The sequence below is a fragment of the Diabrotica virgifera genome, chromosome 9 (assembly GCF_917563875.1).
Source record: "Diabrotica virgifera virgifera chromosome 9, PGI_DIABVI_V3a".
In the NCBI taxonomy this organism is placed as follows: Eukaryota; Metazoa; Arthropoda; class Insecta; order Coleoptera; family Chrysomelidae; genus Diabrotica; species Diabrotica virgifera.
In genome coordinates, this window is record NC_065451.1 from 67807680 (window position 1) to 67834937 (window position 27258).

General features: G+C 31.1%; 1 protein-coding gene and 1 long non-coding RNA gene across 2 annotated transcripts in view; one reads left to right on the plus strand and one right to left on the minus strand.

Moving 5' to 3' along the window:
* The window catches only part of LOC126892476 (WD repeat-containing protein 36), a 39219-nt gene extending 12501 nt beyond the window's left edge, over positions 1 to 26718 (minus strand). The window contains exons 1-3 of the mRNA XM_050662007.1: positions 25825 to 26718; positions 20676 to 20999; positions 11587 to 12034 (exon numbers count right to left, since the gene is read on the minus strand). Of these exons, the coding sequence (XP_050517964.1) occupies positions 11587 to 12034; positions 20676 to 20999; positions 25825 to 26440 (1388 nt within the window). The 5' untranslated portion in view covers positions 26441 to 26718. The remainder of the gene's footprint in view (positions 1 to 11586; positions 12035 to 20675; positions 21000 to 25824) is intronic.
* On the plus strand, positions 3682 to 6273 carry LOC126892485 (uncharacterized). The gene is made up of 3 exons (XR_007700861.1): positions 3682 to 4065; positions 4124 to 4318; positions 6092 to 6273. It is a non-coding gene; the product is annotated as an uncharacterized LOC126892485 (long non-coding RNA).
* Positions 26719 to 27258: the final 540 nt, after the last annotated feature.

Below are 27258 nucleotides of genomic sequence, written 5' to 3' on the forward strand. Positions count from 1 at the left end.
ATCTCAATAATCCGGAGCTCCTTTCCTTCGTTAAGATGTATACTAACAGCCTATGAAAAAAAAAAGTAAAAAAAATTACATATACGTACACAAAATTATTTGTTAATAAATAGCAGTTTTTAAGCTTATAAACAATTACAATAATTTCGTAGAAATTAGATCAAATTAAATGGCAATAAAAAATACGGAAAGCTGGTTAAAATACACAACTTCTAAAAATAAATTTTAGGTCGTACGACCCTTGGGGTCTGAGATAGCCCCTTTTTTTGAAAAAATCACTGTTACGTTAATTAACAACACTAAGATCTGAAATTAACCAATATTTTATAAGAAAAGTCAAAGTTTTTAACAAAGTTTTTCGCAAGAAAAAATGTTAAAAATTGTTTAAACAGTAGTGTTATAAACAAAAAGTATTTTGCGTTCCGACTAAAGTAAAAAATAGCGGGCGTAGTCGACTGACTGAATAGTGGGCGCGGTTGGCGACCGGCAGCAACTCCTAAAATTACGTTATACCGACCACAAAAATCAACTTTAAAGTGAATAACAAATTTTCGTCATTCCTTATGTTTTCGAGGTCTCCGAATCCGAATATGGAGTTTATTTTTTTCTAGAATTAGTGGAACATGTTCAAAAATCAAATTTTATGCCAAAATGCGATAAATCAATTTTGATGATTTTTCAATTTTAACTCACTGTATTTTTGGTCGCTGTAAATATTTCCTTTTGAAAATTTTACTATGCTATCTTTGAAGCATTTAGATAACAATGAGATTTGTCCAAAATGATTAAACACATTAAAAGAGAAGTTGTTAATTTTTAAACATTTTGTCGTCAGATTTCGTTAGTTTCATGCTTACTTAAAAAAGTTGAGTGACAAACTTTTAAGTTTATAATTTTAACACAGAAATAAAATATAATTCATGAAGAAGTTTTCCAAAAAAATTTAATTTAAAATATGCAATAGGAAAAATGTTATGTGACTTTATAGACGAGCGGCACACTGGCACACCCCAAAAAAAGCTTATTTCTCGAGATACTGATACTCATTTTGGTAATACATACTTTATATTTTTGATGGTGCTGAAAACGAAAATTAGGGTTGTTTTGAAAAAATGCCCCTTTTTTTGAAAAAATCACTGTTACGTTAATTAACAACACAAGATCTGAAATTAACCAATATTTTATAAGAAAAGTCAAAGTTTTTAACAAAGTTTTTAGCAAGAAAAAATGTTAAAAATTGTTAAAACGGTAGTGATATAAACAAAAAGTATTTTGCGTTGCGACTAAAGTAAAAAAAAATAATGGGCGTAGCCGAATGAGAATAAATTCGCGGACTACCATTCGCTAGCGCTAGACCGTTGCAGCCCATTTTTAACATTGACAGTATACCGGATTTGAAGCTTAATATTATATTTATATATTTTGGTAGAAACTTGCATTTTATGAATATTATTATCTTGCACATTTATTTAGTAAAATTATATTTTAAATAAATAAATTTAAAAAATGACAATAAAAAGGCCACTTAAAAAAGGTTTATACATCCCATTAGCTGCTTTGTTTTGGATAATTTTGCAAAGAAAATAAGATAAACATTATTATTTTGAATCCGTGTGTAGTCCAGGCTGTATCGTCGACCCCGTTAGGTAAATTATTCCGATTCTTATTTTTTGCACAAACTTACTCAAAAAAAAGTTCCTTATAACAAATCCAAAGGGTACCAAGAGCTACCGCGGCCGGAAAATTGTTTAAACAATTTTTTCATTAGTTTTCTGTTAACTTATAAAAGTTGGGTGACAAACTGTTTAGTTTATAATTTTAATCAACGCAGCATTAAAACATAGGTCCTGAAGAAGTTTTCTGGAAAATTTCAAGTCAAAATATGCAACAGAAAAAAAGTTACGCGACCTTATAGACGAGTGGTACCCCAAAAAAAAACGCTCATTTCTCGAGATATCAACCACACTGTGGTGAATGGCTAATTTTGGTCTAACTTTATGTTTTTGATGGTGCTGAAAACGAAAATGAGTTTTATTTTGAATTTTAGATGGAGAAACATTGTCAAAATCGAAATTTTACCCTAAAAATAAAAAAAAATGAAATCACGTTTTTCTTAAAATTAAAAGTTACACCACCTTTTTCTATAAAACATTTTGTTCTCTGTACTCTAGATTTTAACATAAAATTAATTGAACAGCTAAATTTCAAATTTTGTCGCTCAACTTTTGCGATTAAACTTTGCAATTCAAGAATCGGCACCTTTTACTTCAAACAATTTATAACTTTCTTTATAGCAAGACAGAAATATAGAAATATTGAAGCAGGTCCCATTGTCTTCAGAATCGTGAGAAATATATACTATAAAAATTTCAGAAAAAAATATTACAATGGAACAGAGTTGTAGCAAGTTAAACGCAAAAAACGTGATTTTTATTTTTAGGGTAAAGTTGCGATTTTGATAATGTTCCCCCACGTAAAATTCAAAACAACCCTAATTTTCGTTTTCAGCACCATCAAAAATATAAAGTACCTATTACCAAAATTAGTATCAGTATCTCGAGAAATAAGCTTTTTTTGGGGTGTGCCGCTCGTCTATAAAGTCACATAACATTTTTCCTATTGCATATTTTAAATTAAATTTTTTTGGAAAACTTCTTCATGAATTATATTTTATTTCTGTGTTAGTTAAAATTATAAACTAAAAAGTTTCTCACTCAACTTTTTTAAGTAAGCATGAAGCAAACTAACGAAATCTGACGACAAAATGTTTAAAAATTAACAACTTCTCTTTTAATGTGTTTAATCATTTTGGACAAATCTCATTGTTATCTAAATGCTTCAAAGATAACACAGTAAAATTTTCAAAAGGAAATACGAGTATTTACAGCGACCAAAAATACAGTGAGTTAAAATTGAAAAATCATCAAAATTGATTTATCGCATTTTGGCATAAAATATGATTTTTGAACATGTTCCACTAATTCTAGAAAAAAATAAACTCCATATTCGGATTCGGAGACCTCGAAAACATAAGGAATGACGAAAATTTGTTATTCACTTTAAAGTTGATTTTTGTGGTCGGTATAACGTAATTTTAGGAGTTGCTGCCGGTCGCCAACCGCGCCCACTATTCAGTCAGCCGACTACGCCCGCTATTTTTTACTTTAGTCGGAACGCAAAATACTTTTTGTTTATAACACTACTGTTTAAACAATTTTTAACATTTTTTCTTGCTAAAAACTTTGTTAAAAACTTTGACTTTTCTTATAAAATATTGGTTAATTTCAGATATTAGTGTTGTTAATTAACGTAACAGTGATTTTTTCAAAAAAAGGGGCTATCTCAGACCCCAAGGGTCGTACGACCTAAAATTTTTTTTACAAGTTGTGTATTTTAACCAGCTTTCCGTATTTTGGAAATGAGCCCCGGATTATTGAGATTCATTCAGCCATATTAACTGGACCAGGCTCAGAAATTAGTTCGTTTTTCAAAAAATTTTATAAACAAATTCAATTTTGCGAAAACTATTTAACAGATCTGGACCATTTTTTGACAAGAATCTACAGGTCGAGCAAGTCTCGTAAATTTCACGATTGCGAGCCACGCTTCACGCAACCGTGTTTGCGTACTTGTGTTTCGAGTTGCGTGGTCGTGCGGAGTTATATTTACCAAATTTAAATATAATCGTTTATTTCTACTGATTCATACGCTGTCAAAATTAAATCAATATGGCTACTGGGTGTAAAAGATAAATCTTATTCTATCTGTTCTTAATGAGTTTTAGATAATTTTAGTTGTATTTCTTTGTAATTTTGTGTTGTACAAAGATTAATTTAACATTTTCTCTGGAAGTATTAATTTAGAAAGATAATATGCTTCATTGGTGTTGTGTTTTGAAGTGTGAAATGCAAAGTAATTGTGATAAAGTCAAGATAAAGTTCACTTTTAAACTGAACTAAATAAGGTATCTGAGAGACAACAATGGTTAAATGCAATACAATGTACAGGTTTTACTAGCGAAATGAAAATTTTCCTGTCCTGTCTGCTGTAATCATTTTATATCTGGTAAGTTACAATTACAACAGTAACGATTTTTGAAGATGTTAACATTTTAATCTTATAGGAAAACCAGCCGACTTAATCGATAATAACAATCTCCAGATTGGGTTCCTTCAATAAATATGGGCTATTAACACAATGAAATAAGTTCCAGAAAATCTAAAATGGAGTGGTATCAAAGGAGAATTAAAGGAAAAAATATTCATATTGAAATTATTTATAAGGCACTGGACTGTCTTAAATTCTACAATAATACTAGGTGGGTAAATGATTTTAGACATTTTTCATTAAGAGTAGATTAAGATTAAGTAGATTTAAGACTTGTTTACACGGATAGAGTAATGATGCAAGTACTTGATAGAGTAGAGTAACTCTACCTGTAAAAATGCTCAGCACAGTAGAATAGCTGGTAGAGTGTATAGTTGGAGTTAAAGTAGAGTGACTAGCAACCTATGGCAAAGTAACTACTCTATGACCACTACTACTGCCAAAATGTCTACTCGGCTGCACACTCTACCCATGGAACACGCTCAATTATGGCAGAATAGAGTAGGTAGGAGAGTACATGGGGGGCGCTGTCATTCTGGCTGGAATTGTGTTTTGTGTAAATAGTGAAAATGAAGTTCACCGAAGATGAAACTTTAAAACTTGTAGAGCTATAATACGGCGAATACCAGTGTTTATGGAATTTAGGTAGTGTATACTACAGAAATAAAAGTTTGCAGCAAGCTGCGGAGGATGAAATCATCGAAAGAATGGCAAAGGGGGCTTTGGAGTAAACAAGCTTAAGCAAAAAATTAAGAATTTAAGGTGCACTTATAATCAAGAGTGTTTAAAAATACAAAAATCGGTTTCACTATACTAGCATCAGTACTATACTTGTACTCTCCTCATGTGAATGGTATCAAGCCATTTTTGGTAGAGTACTACTGCTACTCTACTCTCCTCAAAACTCTACCCATGTTAACAAGTCTTTAGAAACAGTGGAAAATGAGGTAGCTAGTAGAGTAGTAGTAGAGTAAAATAGACTGGTTTAGCAAATTACAATGTTTTAAGGTAATACAAGAGCGATAAACAGGTAGCCAAAACGTGTTCCAAGATTGTCACTGTAATTTTGAATATTTTTTCGAGGCATTTGGCACACGTATTCGTAAAATAATAAAGAATGGCGGTACAGAGCCCAATTTGAAAAATATATTAATATGTGGAAATTACTCTGTAATTATACAATATTTAAAAAACGAGCCTGTACCGCCACTAAGAAGAACAAAAAATACACTTTCTTCAAATAAACTTTTTTATCCGATGCCTAGATTTTGTGTAATTTTGGAACTACTAATGAAATAAAAAATTTTAGTAGTTCCAAAATAACACAAAATCGGATAAAAAAGTTGTATTTGAAGAAAGTGTATTTTTTTGTTCTTCTTAATGGCGGTACAAGCTCGTTTTTTTTTATATTGTATTTAATTACAGAGTAATTTCCACATATTAATATATTTTTCAAATTGGGCTCTGTACCGCCATTCTTTATTATATTACGAATATGTGTGCCAAATATCTCGAAAAAATATTCAAAATTACAGCCGCAATCTTGGAACACATTTTCGCTACCTGTTGATTGATACTGTTTCCTCTTAAGATAGTTTTAATAGTTATTTATGATATAAGTATTAAAAGTACAATTTTAAGACGCGCATGTGAAAGTTAACTTGAAAAAATAATTTTATTAATGTTTTGACTTCCACATCAGATGTCATTGTCAAAATACAAAATATTCATTATTATTAGGTTTGTTCTAGCAAACAGTCAAACTAGTCAAAAACCATCAGCAAACAGTTGGTCAGTAAAAGAACATAATACAGTCACCAGTGCGATCCCCTCTACTCGCGCTGGTCCACTATTCGCTGATGGTTTCAAACTGATGCTAGAACAAACCTATTATTATTATGCATATCATTATCTGTAAATAATATTTCTTCTGATTGTTAATTGTAAAGGATAGAAAAATTACCATTTATTTTATTTTTTTTAGAATCAGCTGAGAGAAGTGGTCTACAAAAAACCAGGAAGGAAACGGAATATGTGGCTACGAAAGGCAAAAGAAAGGTTTACAAAGCAAATGTGACACATTTTTTTGAAATATTTAGGAATATCAGTAAATTGCATTAAAAAAATGTATGAAAAGATTTTGTTCAATAAAAATGTTTATATTTATCAAGGATGTATTATTTGGTATGGCCACATATCGTCAGTGATGTAATAATACATCCTATCTGTTTTTTCATGAGTTTTGTAAGAGAGACTAAAAACTTGTCTTAGGGTCACCTCCTGTTTTCATATGATATTTTTTGACTTGTTTTGTAGTAAATTAAACTATCTATGAACTACAAAACAAGTCAAAACTTACATATGAACACAGGAGGTGACCTTAAAACATGTTTTTCCATCTCTCATACAAAACTCATGAAAAAACAGATAGGAGGTATTGTCACATCAGCAAGGATGTACAGTGATGAGTGCCCTAATAATCGGCAAAATATGGGCAACATATTTAGTTGTGAGATAAAAAGAAATGAAACTAGTTGAGCTGGGAAATTTAGCGAAATTAACCTTTAAATTTACGTTATATTGATCCCACCTTTACACATATCGGAGGAGTATGTCAACTAAAACTGTCACTGTGACAGTGGTAGTTTCCAAACTCGTCTGATACATCTGAAGGTGGTACAAAATCAATACAATCTAAATGTATAAGTTAATAGGTTTGTTCGTAGAACGATCAGCAACCGTTGCCAACCATCAGACACATGCGCGTTCGTAGTCTACGAACTCTAACTGTTAACTGCACAGCGCCAACTGTTAACTGCACAGCGCCAACTGTCAACTGCGCATGCGTCTGACGGTTGGCAACGGTTGCTGATCGTTTGGATCGTACTACGAACAAACCTAATATCGCTAAATTTCCCAGCTCGACTAGTTTCATGTCTTTTTATCTCACTACTTAATACATCTTTTGTGCTATTTTGCCGGTTATTAGAGCGCTCATCACTGTATTTCTGGTATATCCAGGGAATGTCTACAAAATATATTTTGAATGTCCAGAGAACATTCGTGGACATTCATGGAATGTTCCAATAAGACATTCAGGTAATGTTTAAAATGCTGACACAGGATTTTCCTGGGATGTTCAGGGAACATGTTTTCGGGGATATTCCAGGAATTTTTCAATGTCTGTGTACCTTCTATGGAATATTTTGGTGTTATTACCGCCGCACTCCACTTGCGATTTGTAATCAGGAAGATTGAACACATTGTTTCAAATACAAGTCAATCCATTTGTGACTAAATAATCATGGATTGACTTCTATTTGAAAGATGTGTTCAATCTTCACAACTACAAATCGCAAGTGGAGTCCGGCGCTTAGGGCTACTTCCTCTTCGGTATTATGTATTATACTACAGAAATCAGGAACTTTCCTTCTAAATATATGTATGCATCTTGGCCATCAAACATATTCTTCCAAACATTTTTTTAAGGGGTTACATAGGTCTTGTGGGTAAAAAAGTGACTTTTTAAAAAAATTATATCTCGAAAACTAAAATTTATTTTTATTTATAATTGGAACATATAAAAGTATAGTACTTAAGGTAGTCTCAAAAAAAGTTTCAGCCAAAAATATTCATTTTTGTAGAGTTTAAGTTTTTTTGCGTTGGCAGCATAACTAAGTCCAGTCTCATCTGAAATCAAAAAGTTTCTTGTAGTTTATACCTTTGGCTAGAATATGAACGAAGGAATTAAAAAAAACTGAAATTTGAAGATTTTACATAAGTTTACATTTTTGACCCCAATTTTTCTCATTTTTAAAGTAGTTTTTTTTATAAAACAAAAATGACCTCATCTAATAAAAAATCCTTTGTTCGTTCACTAGCCAGAGGTATAAACTACAAGAAACTTTGATTTCAGATGAGACTGGACTTGTTATGCTGCTCACCGCAAAAAAGGGCTGTTGTCGAAAAATTGCAGTCAACTCTACAAAAATGAATATTTTTGGCTAAAATTTTTTTGAGAATACTATACTTTTACATGTTTCAATTATAAATAAAAATATTTTTAGTTTCCAAGATATATTTTTTTTAAAAAGTCACTTTTTTTACCTGCAAGACAACTTAACAAATTGTTGATTTCAAATTGTAACAGTTGTTTTGCAAAGTATGCTGCCCTCTTGTATTTTCTGTGTTATCTTCAAAAAACACAAAACAAAAAAAAATAAAACAAAAGTTTAACCACCTTCACACCACAGAATCAAGCAATCAAGGAATCAAGTTACACAAATTTTCAAACACCTCACCTGACACAGCGTCTCAAGTACGATTGCGCGAATTGGTAAATATAACTCCGCACGACCACGCAACTCGAAACACAAGTACGCAAACACGGTTGCGTGAAGCGTGGCTCGCAATCGTGAAATTTACGAGACTTGCTCGACCTGTAGATTCTTGTCATTTTTTGCACACCATTCAAACACCATAATGCCCTCAATTTTAGTTATATTAAAACATATTCTAATAAACAATAAAATTGTTATTAACAATATTCAAAAACAGTGATTTTGTCTTCCGTTTTGCAATAACTTTTTTGTTTATTAACCGATTTTCATTTAGCGTATCTCATTCGATGTATCTTTTTTTTCTGAAAAAGTCAAATTTCTAAATAAACAAGTTTTTAAGTTATGAGCAAAAACTAAGTTTGACGTTTTGATTGTTTATTTAAAAAATGTTCCTCTAGAAAATTGATGAATCCCAAGATGGTAGTCTTTTTGTAATATCTCATACTACACATTTCAACTGTCAAACCTCGTCTTTTCCGTTATGTCTAGAAAAAACCTAACTTGATTGGCCTGTATATGTATTTGGCACCTAGGAGTTTTCTATTGGTTCCTTACGGCACGCGGCCATATTTCAACCAATAGGCGACGAGGTGCCATTCACGTATACGGAATGATATTCGGTGCGAAATTCATATACGGAATATTAAATATTCGTAGACGGAAAAAGATAATTTTTTATTAGTCAGTTAAAAGGAGATTGATTTTAAAATACTTGTTAATGTATTATTAAATAAAAATAAAACAATTATAGTATTTGGAATGTTATTTGGTGCGAAATTCATATGCGCAATGTTAAATATTCGTAGACTAAAAAATATGACTTTTTTATTAAGAGGATGATTTTTTATTAATGATTTTTTCGGCAGCAATAATATTCAAATGGGGATTAATGTTTTTCGAATCCTGAGAAAACTAATAAGTATTTTTGAAAAATTTAAACGCAGAATGAAAGATTACGTTATCGGCGAGGGCCGAAAGTGCCTGAGAGCTTCTATAATGTTTATTTTAATAAGTTACAGGGGTGAAAAATTAAGAGAAAATTTAGTGTGATATTTAATTTAAAATATCTCATTCAAAATAAACTTTTTATTTTTTCTAAGGGACTTTCAGACCTCGGTAATAATACAGTCTTTCATTCTGCGTTTAAAATTTTCAAAAATATTTATTGGTTTTTTCACGATTCGAAAAAAATGAACACAATGTCCGTGGTAATATTTCCAAATCTATCTTTGTCATTCAACGCACTCAGTCGAATAGAATATTGTCAGCATACTGTCAGTCAGACAGTGACAAATCAGTGACAATTTTAAATATTTGACATGGCATCGGGAATATTTTGAGTTGTTGATTATATAATATTGATATATAGTGTATTTGATAATTAATTAATTTAAGACGTGAACTTAATAAAAAGTTATTTATTGTGTATTATTTGTGGAAGATCCAAGCAGAGAATACAACACGATACTATATTCTGTGATCCAAGTATTTTGTTGTTAAAGATGTTCAAAATCGTAAGTGTTCCATAGTAACAATATATTATTAAAAAATCACTTAAACACTTTTCCTCTTTTCTCGATTGAGTATTAGTTTTTGTTGTACATATAAATTATTACAATCACTGAATACATAGTTAGTGAAAAAATTATCACATTTATTAACTGAATTAATAATTTGCAATTATAAAAATAACAGTTATCCAAAAACATTCAAAAGCCATCTCTTTAAATTATTAATGGCATTTTCAAGTAGAATGACATTCTAGTATTGTTTACATATCCATACCAGTGTGAATTTTACTACACGTAATTTGCCGTGTAAAGACAGAAAAAGTAGGGATACCCGTAAAATATTTACGAATTATGTACCGATGGCTTTAAGTCAATTAAAGAAGACTGATTTTAAAATATTTTGTTAATGTATTATTAAATAAAAATTAAAACAAGTATGGCATATGGAATGATATTTGGTGCGAAATTCATATACGGATACGGAATGTTAAATGTTCGTAGATCAAAAAAGACGACTATTTTCATCTGGTACACACATCCCTAAACTGCAACAGAAATAACAGAATTGAATATCTGAAGCATAAATCTAAATCTAAACATACTATACAACACGTGCAAGTCATTAAAAATTATGCGAAAGCGAAATAGTCAAATAAAGAAATAATAAAGTCTCTCAAATCTATACCATACCATTCCATTTATAAATTTCACTCCAAATAACATTCCAAATATCTATTATAGTTATTGTTTTATTTTTATTTAATAATACCTACATTAATGTCCGACTGGTATATTATTTGACAAATAATGACATGATTTCGAAGTCAGTTCAGTATGATATACATAATGCCCTAGGGCGTTATTTTGAAAAATAACGCCCAAGGGCATTAAATTTAAATAACTAGTGAAATACTGCCAAGTTGACAAATAAAACTCTAAGTAAAACTATGTTTTACACGTTTTACGTAACACAATTACGTTACGACTATTTCTGGTAAATGTATTTATTTGAAAACTAACTAATTGAAAAGTCATTCAAATTTTTGAGTATTATAGAAACCGCGAAAAAGTTTTTTTTTCGGTCTACGAATATTTAACATTCCGTATATGAATTTTGCACCTAATAACATTCCGTATATGCGTTTGGCACCTAGCCGCGTATTGTTTGAAATATGACCGCGTGCCGCAAGGAACCAATAGAAAACTCCTATGGTCCAAATACATATACGGAATGTTTAGATGCCCGCGGACAAGGGTTGCGACCTCACAAACGTCAACTTAAGTTTCTACTGACCCCCCTACACATTAAAAAAATAAAATTTCGTCCTCTAAAACACGGAAGCTAAGGCCTAAAAAATGTAACATTTCAATGGACTAATCGATATATTACTTTTGTACATACATACAGTCGGAAAAATGAAAGAATACCCATGAACGATCACATCAATCACATATTGTTCAGATTATTAATGATCTATCTCTCGTTTGTTATTTATGAAAAAGAAACAGCAAATATAAAATATGTGATTGTATGTGATTGATATGATCGTTCATGGGTATTCTTTCATTTTTCCGACTGTATCCTACTTCCGTTAGCAATTTGTCACATATAGATTATATACACTTACCTATCTACATGCCCTGTGGTGTAACCAACAATGACGAAATTCCCACAATGTGACAAACACAAGAAACTTGCTGCCACTTCCAGGTTGACATCTTTATTCTTTTTCTGAAACCGTTCTGGTAGTAGCTTGAGCTGGCCCATTCTAATTTTATCGTAGGACCAGGTGGTCACCAAGGGAATATTCGAATGTATAGCTGCGATATTATCCCATTCTTTTTCTCTTGTAGTCTCGGAAGTGAACTGAATTATCGGAGGCATTTTTAGGGGATCTTCTACAGCTCTTCCCCGTTTCTTGCTGACCTTTCTGTTGTAGGAAGCCTTTCCGAGACTTTTGTTGAACTGCTCAGTTTGGGTATTGAATATTCTCAAGGTTGAATCTCCGGCACAGCTTAAAATGTTGTGACCGTTAGATCCATGGAATCTGATGTGAGATGGTGCAGATGAATGACCTAAAAATTAATGGAAGCTGTAATAATTTGATGTTGCGAGGATGCCACGATTATGAAAATCATAGTCAAGTAGAATATCTTACTCTCCAAGGATCTGGTAAACATTCTTCTTTTCCTATCAATTAATATACTATAGGTCCTGATAAGTATGACAAACTCTAATGGTTATTTCTACATGAAAAATAATAAGAGTTTGCTCGATAAATATATGTCCGCAAATGCTTCGTTTCCGAGATATGGGGTGTCGAAATTTTTATTTCAAACTACCAATTTATTTATTGCTCTAAGACCGTTTGAGATATGAAAATTACTAATAAGATTTTAACTAGGTGCAAAGCTACAACAAATGTTCACAATGACCTCCTTTAGAGGTGACAGAAGAATTTTACTTTACCTGCCGCGATTAATCAAATTAACCGAGATTGAATGTAAGTGGTCGATGGCAGTAATTGAATGGCGAGTATTTGAGTGGACTTACAATTTATTTACTTTAATTATTAAAAATATTGTACGCAATTTGCGATATTATCAATTAAATTTATGTCAAAAAGTGAAATTCTGTAGTATTTTGTAATTATATTCATATAAAATAAATTAAAACTTTACCGATTTAGTAATTATTCAATATTGATAACTATCGATTAAAAATCGAAAGCGGCCATCTTGCAAGTTATCTGTCATCACTGTCATGAAATTATTATGACGTCTAAAATTTAAACAGTTCTTAAATTGTAAATTGCAAGTCAATGTTAAAACCGATATCAAATTATGTTGGCAAACATTTTATATCAATAAAACATATCTTAACCGATTGTCAAATATACCAGCAAACGAGAAGTAAACTCAACCTTCCCAGGGACATATCTGAGCTTCTTAGAGACAATACAAATATCAACAATGTCGTACAGTTTTTAACGGAAATAGGAATAAAAGACAACATATAATTGTATCACAAATTTTTTCTGGTATACTTTTTGTTAGTACATATGAATTTACTTAATATTACAATCTGTTTTTATTTTTGATATGTATTTTCCATTGTTGTCGTTTATAACCCCAGTGGTTCGGACGACATTAAATTTAAAAAATATATGTTGGCGATAAAATTTTGTATGCACCACGTCAGTAAAAACTCCTTATCGAACTCGTCTGTTATTCGCCTCGCCCTTCTCGTAATATCAGACTCGTTCGATAAAAAGTCACTTTACTGACATAAATAACTATTAATTTGACATATCTCAATAGCGTACTATTTATTTTCTTTAAAAAAATTCAGACCATTATCCATAGCTCGCCAACAATGAGTATAAGATTCTTCTGTAAACTCTAAAGGAGATCATTTTGAACATTTATTGTAGCTTTGCACATAGTTAAAATCTTATTAGTAATATTTTCTGTTATTGTTCTAGTTAAGTATTATTATATAAAATTGTTCTTGATAATGTATTAAGAAATGAAAAATATGCGCCAAGATGCTTTATTTTTTTGCATAAAAACGGTGCACCATATGAATAAAAAGGAAGAAAGCGTTTTTATCATAAATTAAACGTGAAATGTAAAAATAATTTTTAATTATAAATATCTCAGTGGCATTTTTTTCTTTGAAAAAATTCAGACCATTTCCCGTAGGCGCGCTAATGATGAATACAAAAATCTTAAAACCCACAAAATTTAATTTTCATAGCTCAACCGGTGTTAGAGCAATAAATAAATTGGCAGATTGAAATAAAAATTTCAACACTCCGTATCTCGGAAACAAAGCATTTACGGACATATGTTTATAAAGCAAACTGTCATTATATTTTCATGTAGAATTACTCCTTAAAGTTTGTCATACGTATTTACTAACACCTATAAAGTGACTTTTATATATGAAACGATTTTATGTATGGAAGACAGTTGTCTTCCTTTCGGCATCCATACTTGGTTGCAGTTGATGAAATCTAGTCTCGATAGTAAGCTGGTAAGCTCTCTTCAAAATTGGACAACTAACAGTCAATTGTGTTGCCACAAACCTTGCTCCATTTTCCAGCAGTATTTTATTTATTTAGCGTATTGGCTCTATCACAGTTTTTGTATAAAAATAAAAATCACAATACAGTAAAAAATAATAATAATTAATTTTTATATACGAAAATTTAGTTGATAAATAGATATTGCCGATTTTCACAGTTACCTCGTGGATGTTGCTCTTGGTAGAAGTAGAAATCAAGGCTGCATTTTCTATGTCTGTACGTACGTAAGTTGCTATACCGTAGGCTCTATCATAGGTAGCACCCAGTAGATCATAGCCGGGGATTTTTCCTCTTGAACTCAATTGAAATTCGTTTTCTGTATGCCTTTCTTGTAATGCGACCAGATCAATATCGTTATCTTTTAATTTGGGTCCAATTTCTTTTGTAAATTCTTCTTTGGAAACTCCATTCAATAACTGTGTCATCTTTAATAATTATTCTGAAATAACTGTGATATCTGCCAGGAGATCTTTAGGAAAGATTGTCTGGCGCCTCTTGTGCTAGTTCTTTAGTTTACCCAGCAGTGTAACAATCTGAACAGGCTTATATTTTTTCATCGTTATTAAGAAATAAACTTCACTGTAAGGAGGCCAGTGTAACACTAAGATATCTCTGAAACTCCTTAGAATATGTACTAAAATAGTTCAAAATTCTCAAAATAATCAATTCTGCAAAGCTTTGTTGATTCCTAGCTAATGAGTTCTGAGAAATTTGTGATACATGTAAAGCTCCGTAGATCCGTTATAGTAATAGATAGGAATAAAAGTTGATAATAAAAATTGTAACCAACTTTGAGCTTCACATTTCAAAGTTAATTACCAAAATACCCTGTATTTTATATCACTATCGAAAAGTACCATTACCATACTTTAATTTTTATACAACATTCCCTATGTCTAAATTTATTAGTTTTCGAGATATTTTCATTTTTCAGAGCAAATTATTAATTACGGGTCCAAATCTTTGCAAATTTAAAGTAAGCCATGACTGAATTGTCTAAAACTGAAAATTTACGATTACTGATTATCAATCTGGCAATAAATGTAACAATGTAGCAAATAAAGAAAGAAATATAATTTATTAGTAATAAATTTTACAAAAAAAAAACAACCACGACATACAACATTTATGAAACAATTAAAAAGTACTTTTAATAAAATATTTTAAATATTTTATTAAAAGTACTTTTATCTCTTGTTGTTGGATGCATTTTATAACATTCATTCTTAAAGTTTTTCTTTTATTTAAACAATATAAATACACCTAATCTACAAGATTAATCAGTATTTTTTCTTTAACCTAATTTCCCTAAAAATGTTTGTACACTAGATGTCACCTGGTCCATCCTAGCTTTTTTTTTCACGAAATGCCCACTTCTTTGTTGTGGCTACACAGCACAGCACTGACTCTGCTATTCACTAATTGTTGTGGCTGTTGTGTCTTTGTTGTGGCTACAATACAATGCACAACACTAAGTAAGGCTGGCACAACTTCACATATTACACGAGCTCGAACGGTTTAGTCCTCTTGAGCCTTCGCATCTGGGGTTCGTTGACAAGAAGCTGAAGTGCTTCATGGTTGGGATGCTTATGGAGCCTCTCTTCATGTCTCCTGGCAACTTTCTTAATTTCATTTGGAATAGATTCGATTTTAAGATCTCTAGGCAAATCGTCATTTCGAACATACCAAGGAGCACATACAATATTCCTTAATATCCGGTTCTGGAGCGTTTCTAAATTTCGGTAATTGCTTTTTTTGGTACAGCCCCATAATTGTATGCCATAGGTCCACACCGGTCTCAATATCTGTTGGTAAATTAGTACTTTGTTCTGGATGGAAAGTTGAGAGTACCTACCTATTATTAGCCAATACATATTTTTGCACTTTATCTTCAACTGTTCAGTTTTCTTTTTAACGTGCTCCATTCTTAAAGTAACCCCAAAAAAATCGGTCCAGTTTATTAATTCTGATAATCTAGGTGGCCAGTAGCCGTGGCCACGCTACTGGTCCATGAAAAAATGAAAATATCTCGAAAACTAATCAATTTAAATATAGGGGATGTTGTATACAAATTAAAGTACGGTAATGGTACTTTTCGATAGTGATATAAAATACAGGGTGTTCCATTTAAAATTACTGAGAAAATAATGTACTTGCGTTTTGACTCACCCTGTATTCAATATAAAGAAAATTAGCAATATCAATCATTTATGAAAATTTTGACAATAAATAAAATAATATGAAATCAATAAACCATTGCCGATGTGCTTATTTTTATTTATACAGGGAGTTGAACTTGTTACGATTTTCATATAAAATTGGTTATAACTTTGTAAATACCCTGTATAACATACCAAACCTTTATATTTGAGTAATAGAGAAGTTAAGAAGATTTCGACTATAAAATAAAATACAGGGTGTTCCATTTAAAAAAACATAAGTTTGGTCTGCCACTATGTTATCGAACATCCTGTAATATTCTAACTAATGTTTTAATGTGAAGCTCAAACTTGGCTGCAATTTTTGTTATTAACTTTTATCGCTATCTATTACTATAACGGATCAACAGAGCTTTACCCCACTAATCAATCACTCTGTATAAAAAATATATAATAATTACACTTTTATAAAAAAGAACTTTTTTATAATAAAACCTTTTTATTATTTATAGGAACGAATATAAAATAATTTAACGATAAACGATTTATCGATAAAATGCTTAAAATTCCAAAAATTACACTCTAATAAAAAAGTACATTTTATAATATCACGGTTTTGTTATTGTACATATACGACACAACATGTTTGGAAAGAATAATTAACTTATAAAATATGAATTTTTAGTAGGTGTATTAACTGTTATTTATAATTATGATTCCAAAAATTACACTAGTATAAAACAGTGTTTTTTATAATACCACAGTTGTTTAAAATGGTATATTATAATTTTAAATATAAACTTTTAATAATTTATTAAAACAATTAAAAAAAGATACGCAACAGCCGGTTTCCAACTGGGGACCTCTCGATCTGCAATCTAATGCCACTGAGGCACCATCAATTTGTAGATATCGATTTATTAACGTACTTTAAAATATCATTGCATTTTTAAAATAGTTTGAAATTAAAAAAAAAGTCGATTTATCCATATAGTGTGATTGGTCAGTGGGGTAAAGCTTTGTAGATTCGTTATAAGTAATAGATAGTAATAAAAGTTAATAACAAAAATTGTAGCCAACTTTGATTACATATTGATAATCAGTAATCGTAAATTGTAAGTTTTAGACAATTATTCAGTCATGGCTTACTTAAAATTTGGAAAGATTTAGACCTGTAATTATTAATAATTTTATACAAAAAGTATAGTATGGTAATGGTACTTTTCGATAATGATATAAAATACAGGGTGTTCTATTTAAAATGACAGAAAATAATGTACTTGCGTTTTGACTCACCCTGTATTCAATATAAAGAAAATATCAACACAACGATTTACGAAAATTTTGACAATAAATAAAAAAATATGACGTCAGTAAACCATTGACCTTGTGCTTGCTTTTATTTATACAGGTAGTTAAACTTGTTACGATTTTCATATAAAATTGGTTATAACTTTGTAAATACCCCGTATAACATACCAAACTTTTATATTTTTGTTATCGAAAAGTTACGAAGATTTCGAATATAAAATAAAATACAGGGTGTTCTATTTAAAAAAACATAAGTTTGGTCTGCCACTATGTTATCGAACACCCTGTAACATTCTAACTAATTTTGTAATGTGAGGCTCAAAGTTCGCTACAATTTTTGTTATTAAGTTTTATCGCTACACATTACTATAACGGATCTACGGAGCTTCACCCCACTAATTATTAATCACCCTGTATAATAGCAATATAATATTGCATTGTTAGCTAGTTCTAAGCTACCCTGAAAATTTCAGGTGTCTAGGTAGCCTAGAAATATTTTTAAAATGGATCACAAAATTTGCGGAGTCCGTGACACCAACCAACCCAAGTATATAAAAAGGTTTTAAAATTTTACAATTGGACAAAACTTCTCCACTGTATTCAAAATTACAGAAATGATGGTCCTTTTCATGAGCATTTTTCAGTGCGTCACAAATGAAAAAAAAGGTAAATCCGTGATAATACACATTTATAACATTTATTCTAACATGACATTTTAGTTAAATCTGACAGTTGTCAACTTTTATTTGCAATTTGGCATAAAAACAAATCAATTGTGTTTATTGCATTTATAAAATGGTATTTTCTTTGATTTGTATAGCCAGTGCCGGATTTACCACTAGGCCGACTAGGCCGCGGCCTAGGGCCGCAAGCAAAAGGGGGCCGCAGCGTTTTAAAAAAAAAACTTTTTTGGTAAAAAAATGTGTAAAAAAGCCGTGTACACGGCTTTGCGCATTCTACTATGCATGATGACATCTAATGCATCAGGAGAAAGATATTCAGCGTGTTGAAAAGAATCAAAAATTGACGAAGATTCCAGATTCTAGATTGTCTAGTTTGGTTAGTTTTGTTTCAAATGCTAATAGCTTTTTCAAGCCTTAGCCTTTAAGGCCATCGGTACATAATACGCAAATATTTTACGGCTATCCCTATTTTTACGGCTATTCTGTCATTACACGGCAAATTACGTGTAGTAAAATTTTCATTGGTATGTATATGTAAATATTACTACTTGACAATGTCATCTTTAACTTTAAAGAGATGGCTTTTGAATGTTCTTGGATAACTGTTAATTGAATAATTGCAAATTATTAATTCAGTTAATAAATATAATTATTTTTTCACTAATTATGCATTCAGTGATCGTAATAATTTATATACTGTACAACAAAAACTAATACTCAATCGAGAAAAGAGAAAAAGTGTTAAAGTGATTTTTTTAATAATATATTGTTACTATGGAACGCTTACAATTTTGAACATCTTTAAAAAAATACTTTGATCACAGAATATATCCTGGGCAATTCTCTTCTTGGATCGTCCATAAATAACAAACAATTCACTTTTTATTAAGTTCACGTCTTAAATCAATTCTTTATCAAATAAACTATCAATATTATTTAATCAACTCAAAATATTCACGATGCCATGTCAAATATTTAAAACTGTCACTGTCTTGTCATCATATTCTATTTGACTCAGTGCGTTGTATGACAAAGACAGCGAATGTTCGATTTGGAAAATATCCCCACGAACATGGAGTCAATTTTTTTCAAATCCTGAAAAAACTAATAAATATTTTTAAAAAATTTAAACGCAGAATGAAAGACCAAATTATTATCGAGGGCCGAAAGTCCTTTAGAATAAATAAAAAGTTTCTTTGAACGAGATATTTGAAATTAAAAATTACACTACATTTTCTCTTAGTTTTTCACCCCTGTAGCTTATTAAAATAAACATTACAGAAGTTTTCAGGGACTTTCGGCCCTCGGTAAGAACGTCATATTTCATTCTGCGTTTAAATTTTTCAAAAACTTATTAATTTTCTCAAGATTTGAAAAATGAATCCCATTTAAATAGCATTAGTGCCGAAACTACGTACCCATCCCCTAACGATTTGATTAAAGATTTTGCAGCAAAAAAAGCTAGAAAAGTGAGTGTTTAGAGTTTAAATATGAGATTTATTATGAGTATGGAGTGGAGCGAGTGTCAATTTTGATCAATAATCCAACTTTATCCAAATTAAGAACATGACATTGACGTTTTTCAGTATAAGACAAGTGACAATTTAACGATCTAAAAGTTTATTTGTGGTATTCTTAATATTTTTATTTTTCAGTACCGAGCCTTTTACTGTTATACAGTTCATATTATTTTGCTTGTTCTTTTACTTATAAAGTCTTTTCAACTCGGCTTTTTTTAGTCTTTTGCTGTCACCTGTAGCTACTTTTCCCCCGGATGAAACAAATGCTATTTAATTTTAACAATTAAGGGCAGAGGCGCAAAATGTCGCCTGTCAAAATGTTCAATATGATTTACCAATGTACTTTTTGTAGTACCAATGTTGTATCAATTTTAAAAAGTAAAATTAAAATAAACGTTATGTATTAATATTATGTGCTTTATGCTTTAATTACATAATCGTGAAGTTATCGGGGGCCGCTCGGGGTAATTTGGCCTAGGGCCGCAAGTACCCTAAATCCGGCACTGTGTATAGCCTTATAAATTATACAGATTATATTCGTAGATATATTATATAACTCGTAATTTTTTTTCCGGTTATAGCGCCATCTATCGACAACTAGAATAAATGAGGGGTCTAGATTCAAAACCGGACATTTCCACTTTATGTCATTCTGGAAAAGTCCACTTTTGCATCTGAACCAATTCTTTCACACTGAATTACTAGTAGGAACTGTCCAATTTTGCTCTTTATCAAATTGTTAATATGGACCTTTAATCACAGATTACAGAGGTGTATTCAACTAATTTTGACCAAAAAGTGGAAATGTACGGTTTTGCATCTAGACCCCTCAAATGTTATAAATGTCTGTAATCACTGACATGCCTTTTTTTTCTGTCACATACAATTTAATGCGTTAGAAAGAAATCGAAAAACTGTGACGCACTGAAAGATGCTCATGAGAAAAAGAATACCTTCTCTGATTCTGAGTAATCTTGCTCCACCATCAGTCATATCAAAAATCCACAGCTTCAGCGTATTATCTGGAGAGGAAGTAATAACTAAGGGTTCATTGGAAAGACACACCATTCCTGTGACAGATCCATCATGAGCAGCTAATAGCTGAGTAGACACTTTTCTTTCTTCTAAATCCCAAAACACAATATGTCCACATGAACTTCCAGTGGCCATGATGGGGTTGCCATCTGTCCTGAATGATATTGAAGTAACTATGCCCCAGTCTTGGGTGAACTCCATGACATTTTCATCATATTTTAAATTATGAAGAATTATTCTACCTAAAATGAGACAAATTTAAACTTTTAGTATTAGTCTTTCTGATGGCAAACTACATAGATACATGATGCACAACAATAATATCAACAAAAGGATGGATTGGTCCCGATATTAACATTTACAGACTTTCTGAAGTCCTATGATTTGGGTGCTAACTGCAAGTGCAGGAGAATAAAAACTAGAAGAGACAAATATTGCAGCTCATTTAAATTCGCAGTCCCAATGGAAGACTGACCAGGTATTTCTTTTTAGAAATATGACCTGATGGAGTAACTGCTAACTATTTTCTGAATCTGCAGAACCAGGGGAAGGTGCTCTTAAAATCCCACATACTATCCATAAAACAAAAGTCAACCTAAGGATTATTTTATGCAAATGTGCAGGTAAATGTTCTTTGTCTAATGGAACATTGGCTGAAGGAAGAGAAGATTCAAGCAATCCACTTACCGGAATTTAAACCAGCAGATTTTTAGCTAGATTTAATGTAATTGGAGGAGGTACATGTATTTTTGTTAGAGAGAATTTGAATTTTAATGTGTTTAAATGTAATGTGAATTTTAAATTAGAAAAGTGTGTTGAATACTGAATGATTGTTTTGAAGAAGGTAAAAGGAGGGGAGACTGATTGTCTTGGCAGGTGACTCCAATGTCAAATCTTGTATAATCACCAATTTAATATACCTAACCACTAGAAAATTCAACACATTCATGGACACGACTGCATATGAAGTTACTTCATAAGAAGACGTAGCTACATGTGAAACGTGTCAGTGAATGTGTTAATTTCTCCAAAAGATACCAAATCCATGGTTATAACAGTAAATATAATAAGATGTAAATTAGAGCTGAACGGTCAGATACTAGAACAAAGTATGGAGTTTAAATATCTAGGCTTCACACTAGTTCACATATAATAAGATGTAAATTAGAGCTGGACGGTCAGATACTAGAACAAAGTATGGAGTTTAAAGATCCAGTGAATAAAGCAAACAATAGTAAAACCAGGACGGTTCCTAATAGGACGATCATCAGTGAGAAGACCACGAAAATAATGGAATAACAACTTACTGGAGGCAAATTGAAAAACAGACTCATGTCTACACAAAAATGAAGAAAAAATGCCTTTTATACAATTCATAAATATCTACAACATGCACTCCCCGGCACAAAATTCCGCTACTAAATATTTTTTTTAAGTTTGACAATCTAGGTAAGTAGGTATAACTTTTTTATTTTTATTCCGATTTTAAAGATGATTGCATCAGTTTGTAGGGGTACATGTATTGACATCGTTTGTTATTATTCTGGTAATTAACAATTTTTGCTTGGATGGCATTATTAAAGGGTGAATAGAAAGATTGTATTTTCTCCTAACTTTAAAAAATTACGTGGAAAAATTGAAGTGCTGATTTTGTTTCATAGTCATTTCGCATTATTCCAGAGGTATCCCTAAGATTCTGTTTTTTGAATTATCCGAATACAGTAGAGCGTCGATAATCCAAACCCTGTTAATCCGAACGTTCGCTAATCCGAACACAAAAAAATAAATTATAAAATTAAGGCTGTATGACACTATGCATTTTCTTGTATCGTTTCTGATAATATGTCAAAAAAATGCATAGTGTCATACACAGATACAAGAAACGATATCAGAAACGATACAAGAATTTGTGCCAGGCACAGATTCTTGTACAAGAACTGTGCCAATTTATGCGAAAAGAGCAAAAACGTAAAACCTGCTGGTAAAACATCTAAATGTCATAATGGCGGCTGAAAATGAGATCATATGATTTATGTCTTGATGAATTTATTTGTGTTTTTGTAGGTATTATTTATAAATCTTTTATTGATACTTAATATACCGTTTGGTATGGACTACTGTTCTACTAATAACCATATAATTAGCTCCTAGTAAAGTTCAAACTATGTATAACTTTGGGTTTCATGTTGCATAATTTTTTAATAGAGGAAAATACAAAAGTTCCTAATTTGGATCAAACTGAAGATAATTCTAATGCAAATATTTTAGCACAAATATCAAAACAAAATAAAAAAACTCAAATAATCAACAGTCAACGTAAAAATTCTGGTTAACATTAAAATGTTAAATTTATGTTTTTAAAAGTTTATAAATTTTATAAAATCCTTAAAATCACCTATAGACGCAGTACTACCATACTACCATACCAACCAATGTAACGTGAACGTGACACAGGGTGACAAACAAAATTTCGACTAATCACGTGCCGAATTTCATACAATTTTCGATACAAGAACTTGCATAGTGTCATAGAGGGCACAAATGTATGTACAAGAAACGATACAAGAAAATGTATATCAGAAACGATATCAGAAACGATATTAGAAATGATACAAGAAAATGCATAGTGTCATACAGCCTTTAAAAAATATGATCGTGGACTGAATTTTTGGATTTAATATGACAATATGGGCAAAATATGACTGCAGATTTTTGTTTTGTTTATGCAGAAATACATACAATATATTTGTTTATTATGCAGGTGCTTTATTTCTTGTAACTAAAACGTATTTACATATGTACTATGTTTATGAGCTTTGTATGTATTTTGAACATATGTTCGATAATCCGAACAATTTAATAATCCAAACTACCCCTGTACCAATTAGTTCGTATTATCGACGCTCTACTGTATCTCTTTTCTTGTAAGAGCTGCACAATTTTTTGTAAATAAAAACACTGATTGGCTTATAAACATAAATATATCTTAAATAGAGATTGGATTGATAAGATTGGAATAGTCCCAATCCAGCCCAGATCTTAATCCTAGCCAGCATTTATGAGATGAATTGAAAATATCTATTTGCTGTCATCCTAGGCCTAGGCCTCCAGAAAATTTGGTACAGTTAAGGTTGGCGTTGGCAAAGGAATATCAGACTATTCCCCAGGCAAGGAAAACACATCTTATTCATTTGATGCCAAACAGATTCCGAGCAGTCATTGCTGCGAGAGTTGGACATACCCACTATTGAATTGTTTTGTTTTGTTGTTAATTTTTTTTGTGTTGTTAATTTTATTGTGTTTGATATTTTTAATTAAATAAACTTTCAAATCAGCGTTTTTATTTAAAGCTTTACAAAAAAAGAGGTATTCGGATAATTAAAAAAACAAGAATTTTCCACAGAATGTTTTAAAGTTAGGAGAAAATACAATGCTCCCATTTGTCCCTGTATAATGACATATACGCTCTGAGCTTGGCTGGTGTCGCTACTAGCTGATTACTAATGCAGCTTTAGCCAGTAATTTTTAAATTTATTATTTAATTGTTATCGCTTAATATTTACAACGCAAAAAAGTAATTAAATTGTAATCGATTTTTTAAAGATTTTGCTAATCATTTTAACGTTCTATTAATGAAATATTAATTTCTTACTTCGGATACTTTCACAATTATCGTGTAGATGGTGCTTAGATTAATTTGTAATTACATATTATGAAATATTAAAAAACTTAAATTCAGTATTTAAAACGTAAGTATATTTAAGGTAAAAATATACACCAAAATAGCTTTGACCAACTAATATTTTTTCCTATTAATGTTTTTAATTTCAATCTTTTAAATTAATCACTTTGACATTTATGTCAAATTTCCACTGAACATTCACTGATTTGTCACTACTGGCGATCACAAAATTTAAATATCCCCTCTACCTACGAGCTCACAGTGTATTGGGACAGTGCAAGTTCGGAAAAGTGACACCTGGTTTCTACGCTCTGCACTTTGATTCACACTTTTAATTATATTGGCCAATCATATGGTCCTGGTTACTGGATAATTGTCAAGGCCATAGTCCAAAAAAAATAATAAGAAAAAATAAGATTTAGGTTATGTTATTAAAACATAAATAATTGTATGTAGTAAATAAAATTAGTTATTAAAATGCAGTACTGCAAGCAAAATACAATTAATTAAATTTAATTTATATAATAATTGCATATCATATCAATATTGTGGAGCAATATATAATTTTTCTTCTTAAATGACAATAGGTATGAAATGTACGCAATGAACTGTCAATACAGATGGAATGGCCCCGTCCCATGCAAATAGTGAAGCAAGATTGACTCCAACATACAAGAGAGAGGTCCTGAGAGAGACAGAGAATTTGTCAGGTAAAATTTGATAGGCCGTATAATATATCAACTTAAATCGGGGAAATGGACCTCATATTTTTTTAACTTGGTATCAGGGCTGATAGGCAGTATTTAAAAATTAAGTTAAGTTAATAAAATTTAAAAAATATGAGGTCTATTTTCCCGATTTAAGTTGATATAGGCAACTGGAATTACACGGCCTGTCAAATTTGACCTGAAAAATTCTGTCTCTAGGACCTCTCTCATGAAGGTGGGGGCATTAATTTTCTTCATGCCTATTCCATCAGTATTGACAGTTCATTGAATGGACATCAATTTGACAATTTCAATTGACAATATGAATTATTTAAGAAAGTTGCAATTTTTCTCCGCTATTCGCACACAATTGTTTCGTGTATCTCTTCCAAGTACTTGCACACCGCGAATAAGCAAAAATTGTTTGTTACCAGAATAATAACAAATGATGTCAATACATGTACCTAACAAACTGATGCAAGAATCTTGAAAATCAGAGTACAAATAATAAAGTTGTCAAATTGAATCAAACATTTTTAGTGGCAGAATTTTGTGCCAGGGAGTGTAATTTTAATTTTCATTTAGGTTTTGTACATATTTAACTTGAGTAAAATTTTATATTTGTAACATAAATAAACAATATTGATATATTATAATCTGAAAGTAATGCTAACTTACCAGTTACTAAACCCACTGCTACGACATCAATTGCAGGTGCTTGGGCAAGGCAACTCACACCAGCTTTCCAGCTACTAAATGTATGTATTATTTTTGCATTATTGATATTCCATAACTGCATACCGCCTGTATCACTAGCTAGCAATATTTTGTTGATATACGTACTGGGATGAAGAATCGCACTGATATTAAAAGTTTCTAAGCTAAACAAAAGTTCTAAATATACAGTTTCAGCTTTAATATCCCATATTTTGACATTGTTAGACTCATCCACAGATATCAAATGAGCACCGAAAGGTATCATTAGACGCACTTTCTTCTTGTGGCCTTTATATGTGTGTTTTAGTTCTGTACCTCTTCTCCATGCATATATAACATTGTCTACAGCTGTGTATACATGATAGGCGTCTGCAGTCATACAGTTTATATCATCGTGATGCAAACCACTTACACTCAGTAGGCCAAAATGGGATATTCCATAAGTGTGGAATGACTTTCCAACACAGGTTATTATTAAGTTTTCTTGTCTACTTTTAATATACCTCACTTGTAAAGGTATGTGATTACTGACATATCCTAAACCTCGACTAGGTAAAAACACTTTACTTCCAGTCATTTTAATAATCCTTAAAGATAATTTTCTATACAGAAATAAACAAATAGTGAAAAATTATCAAAAATTATGTACATTTATTTTTATCAACATTTTTCGAGGTTATGTTAATACATGTGTTTGGTTTTGGTGTTTGGTTATCGTCGAGAAGTTAGCAATATTTAAATTTGTCTCGATCATAGGCGTAAACAACTACCTTTGTGCAGGGTTGGATTATAATCAGTAGAAATTGATGTAATATGTACCTAAAAATGTATGAAGGATAAAATAAGTGTAATAAGTGTAGACTGAATTCGCTCAGTCGAGACACGCAACTGTCTATTAGTGACGTTAGTAATTTCTTGTTGGGAAGTTAGGTTGCTAGACGTAACTGGAAAGTACTACACAACCAAATGCCAAATCATTGCCAAATACACCTGCTCATAACCAATATATAATTAATAGTAAACAGATATATATCGCCGGTCCGGAATAAGAATGACGTAACTGTGAATTTTGTCAATTCCTGTTTATTGCGTAATTAACTTCTAAAATACTGTGTACAGATGATACAAAAGCGACAGAACTGTAACTATGTGCTGAGCCACCACAGAGTAGTTGCGTCGTTATTGAAATACGCACCATTTTAGACGTTGTTTACGGCATAATAAATATTTAAAAATAGTTTTTTTGTACAGAAAAATTTTCAGATCAAGAATGACGCAACTGTAGATAGGGTTGAAAATGGTGGGATTAAATTAAGATAATGAAATTTGAACCTATGGGGATGAAACCAAAAGCCATTTTTATCACTATTTTAAATATTTAAAAATGTTTAGATG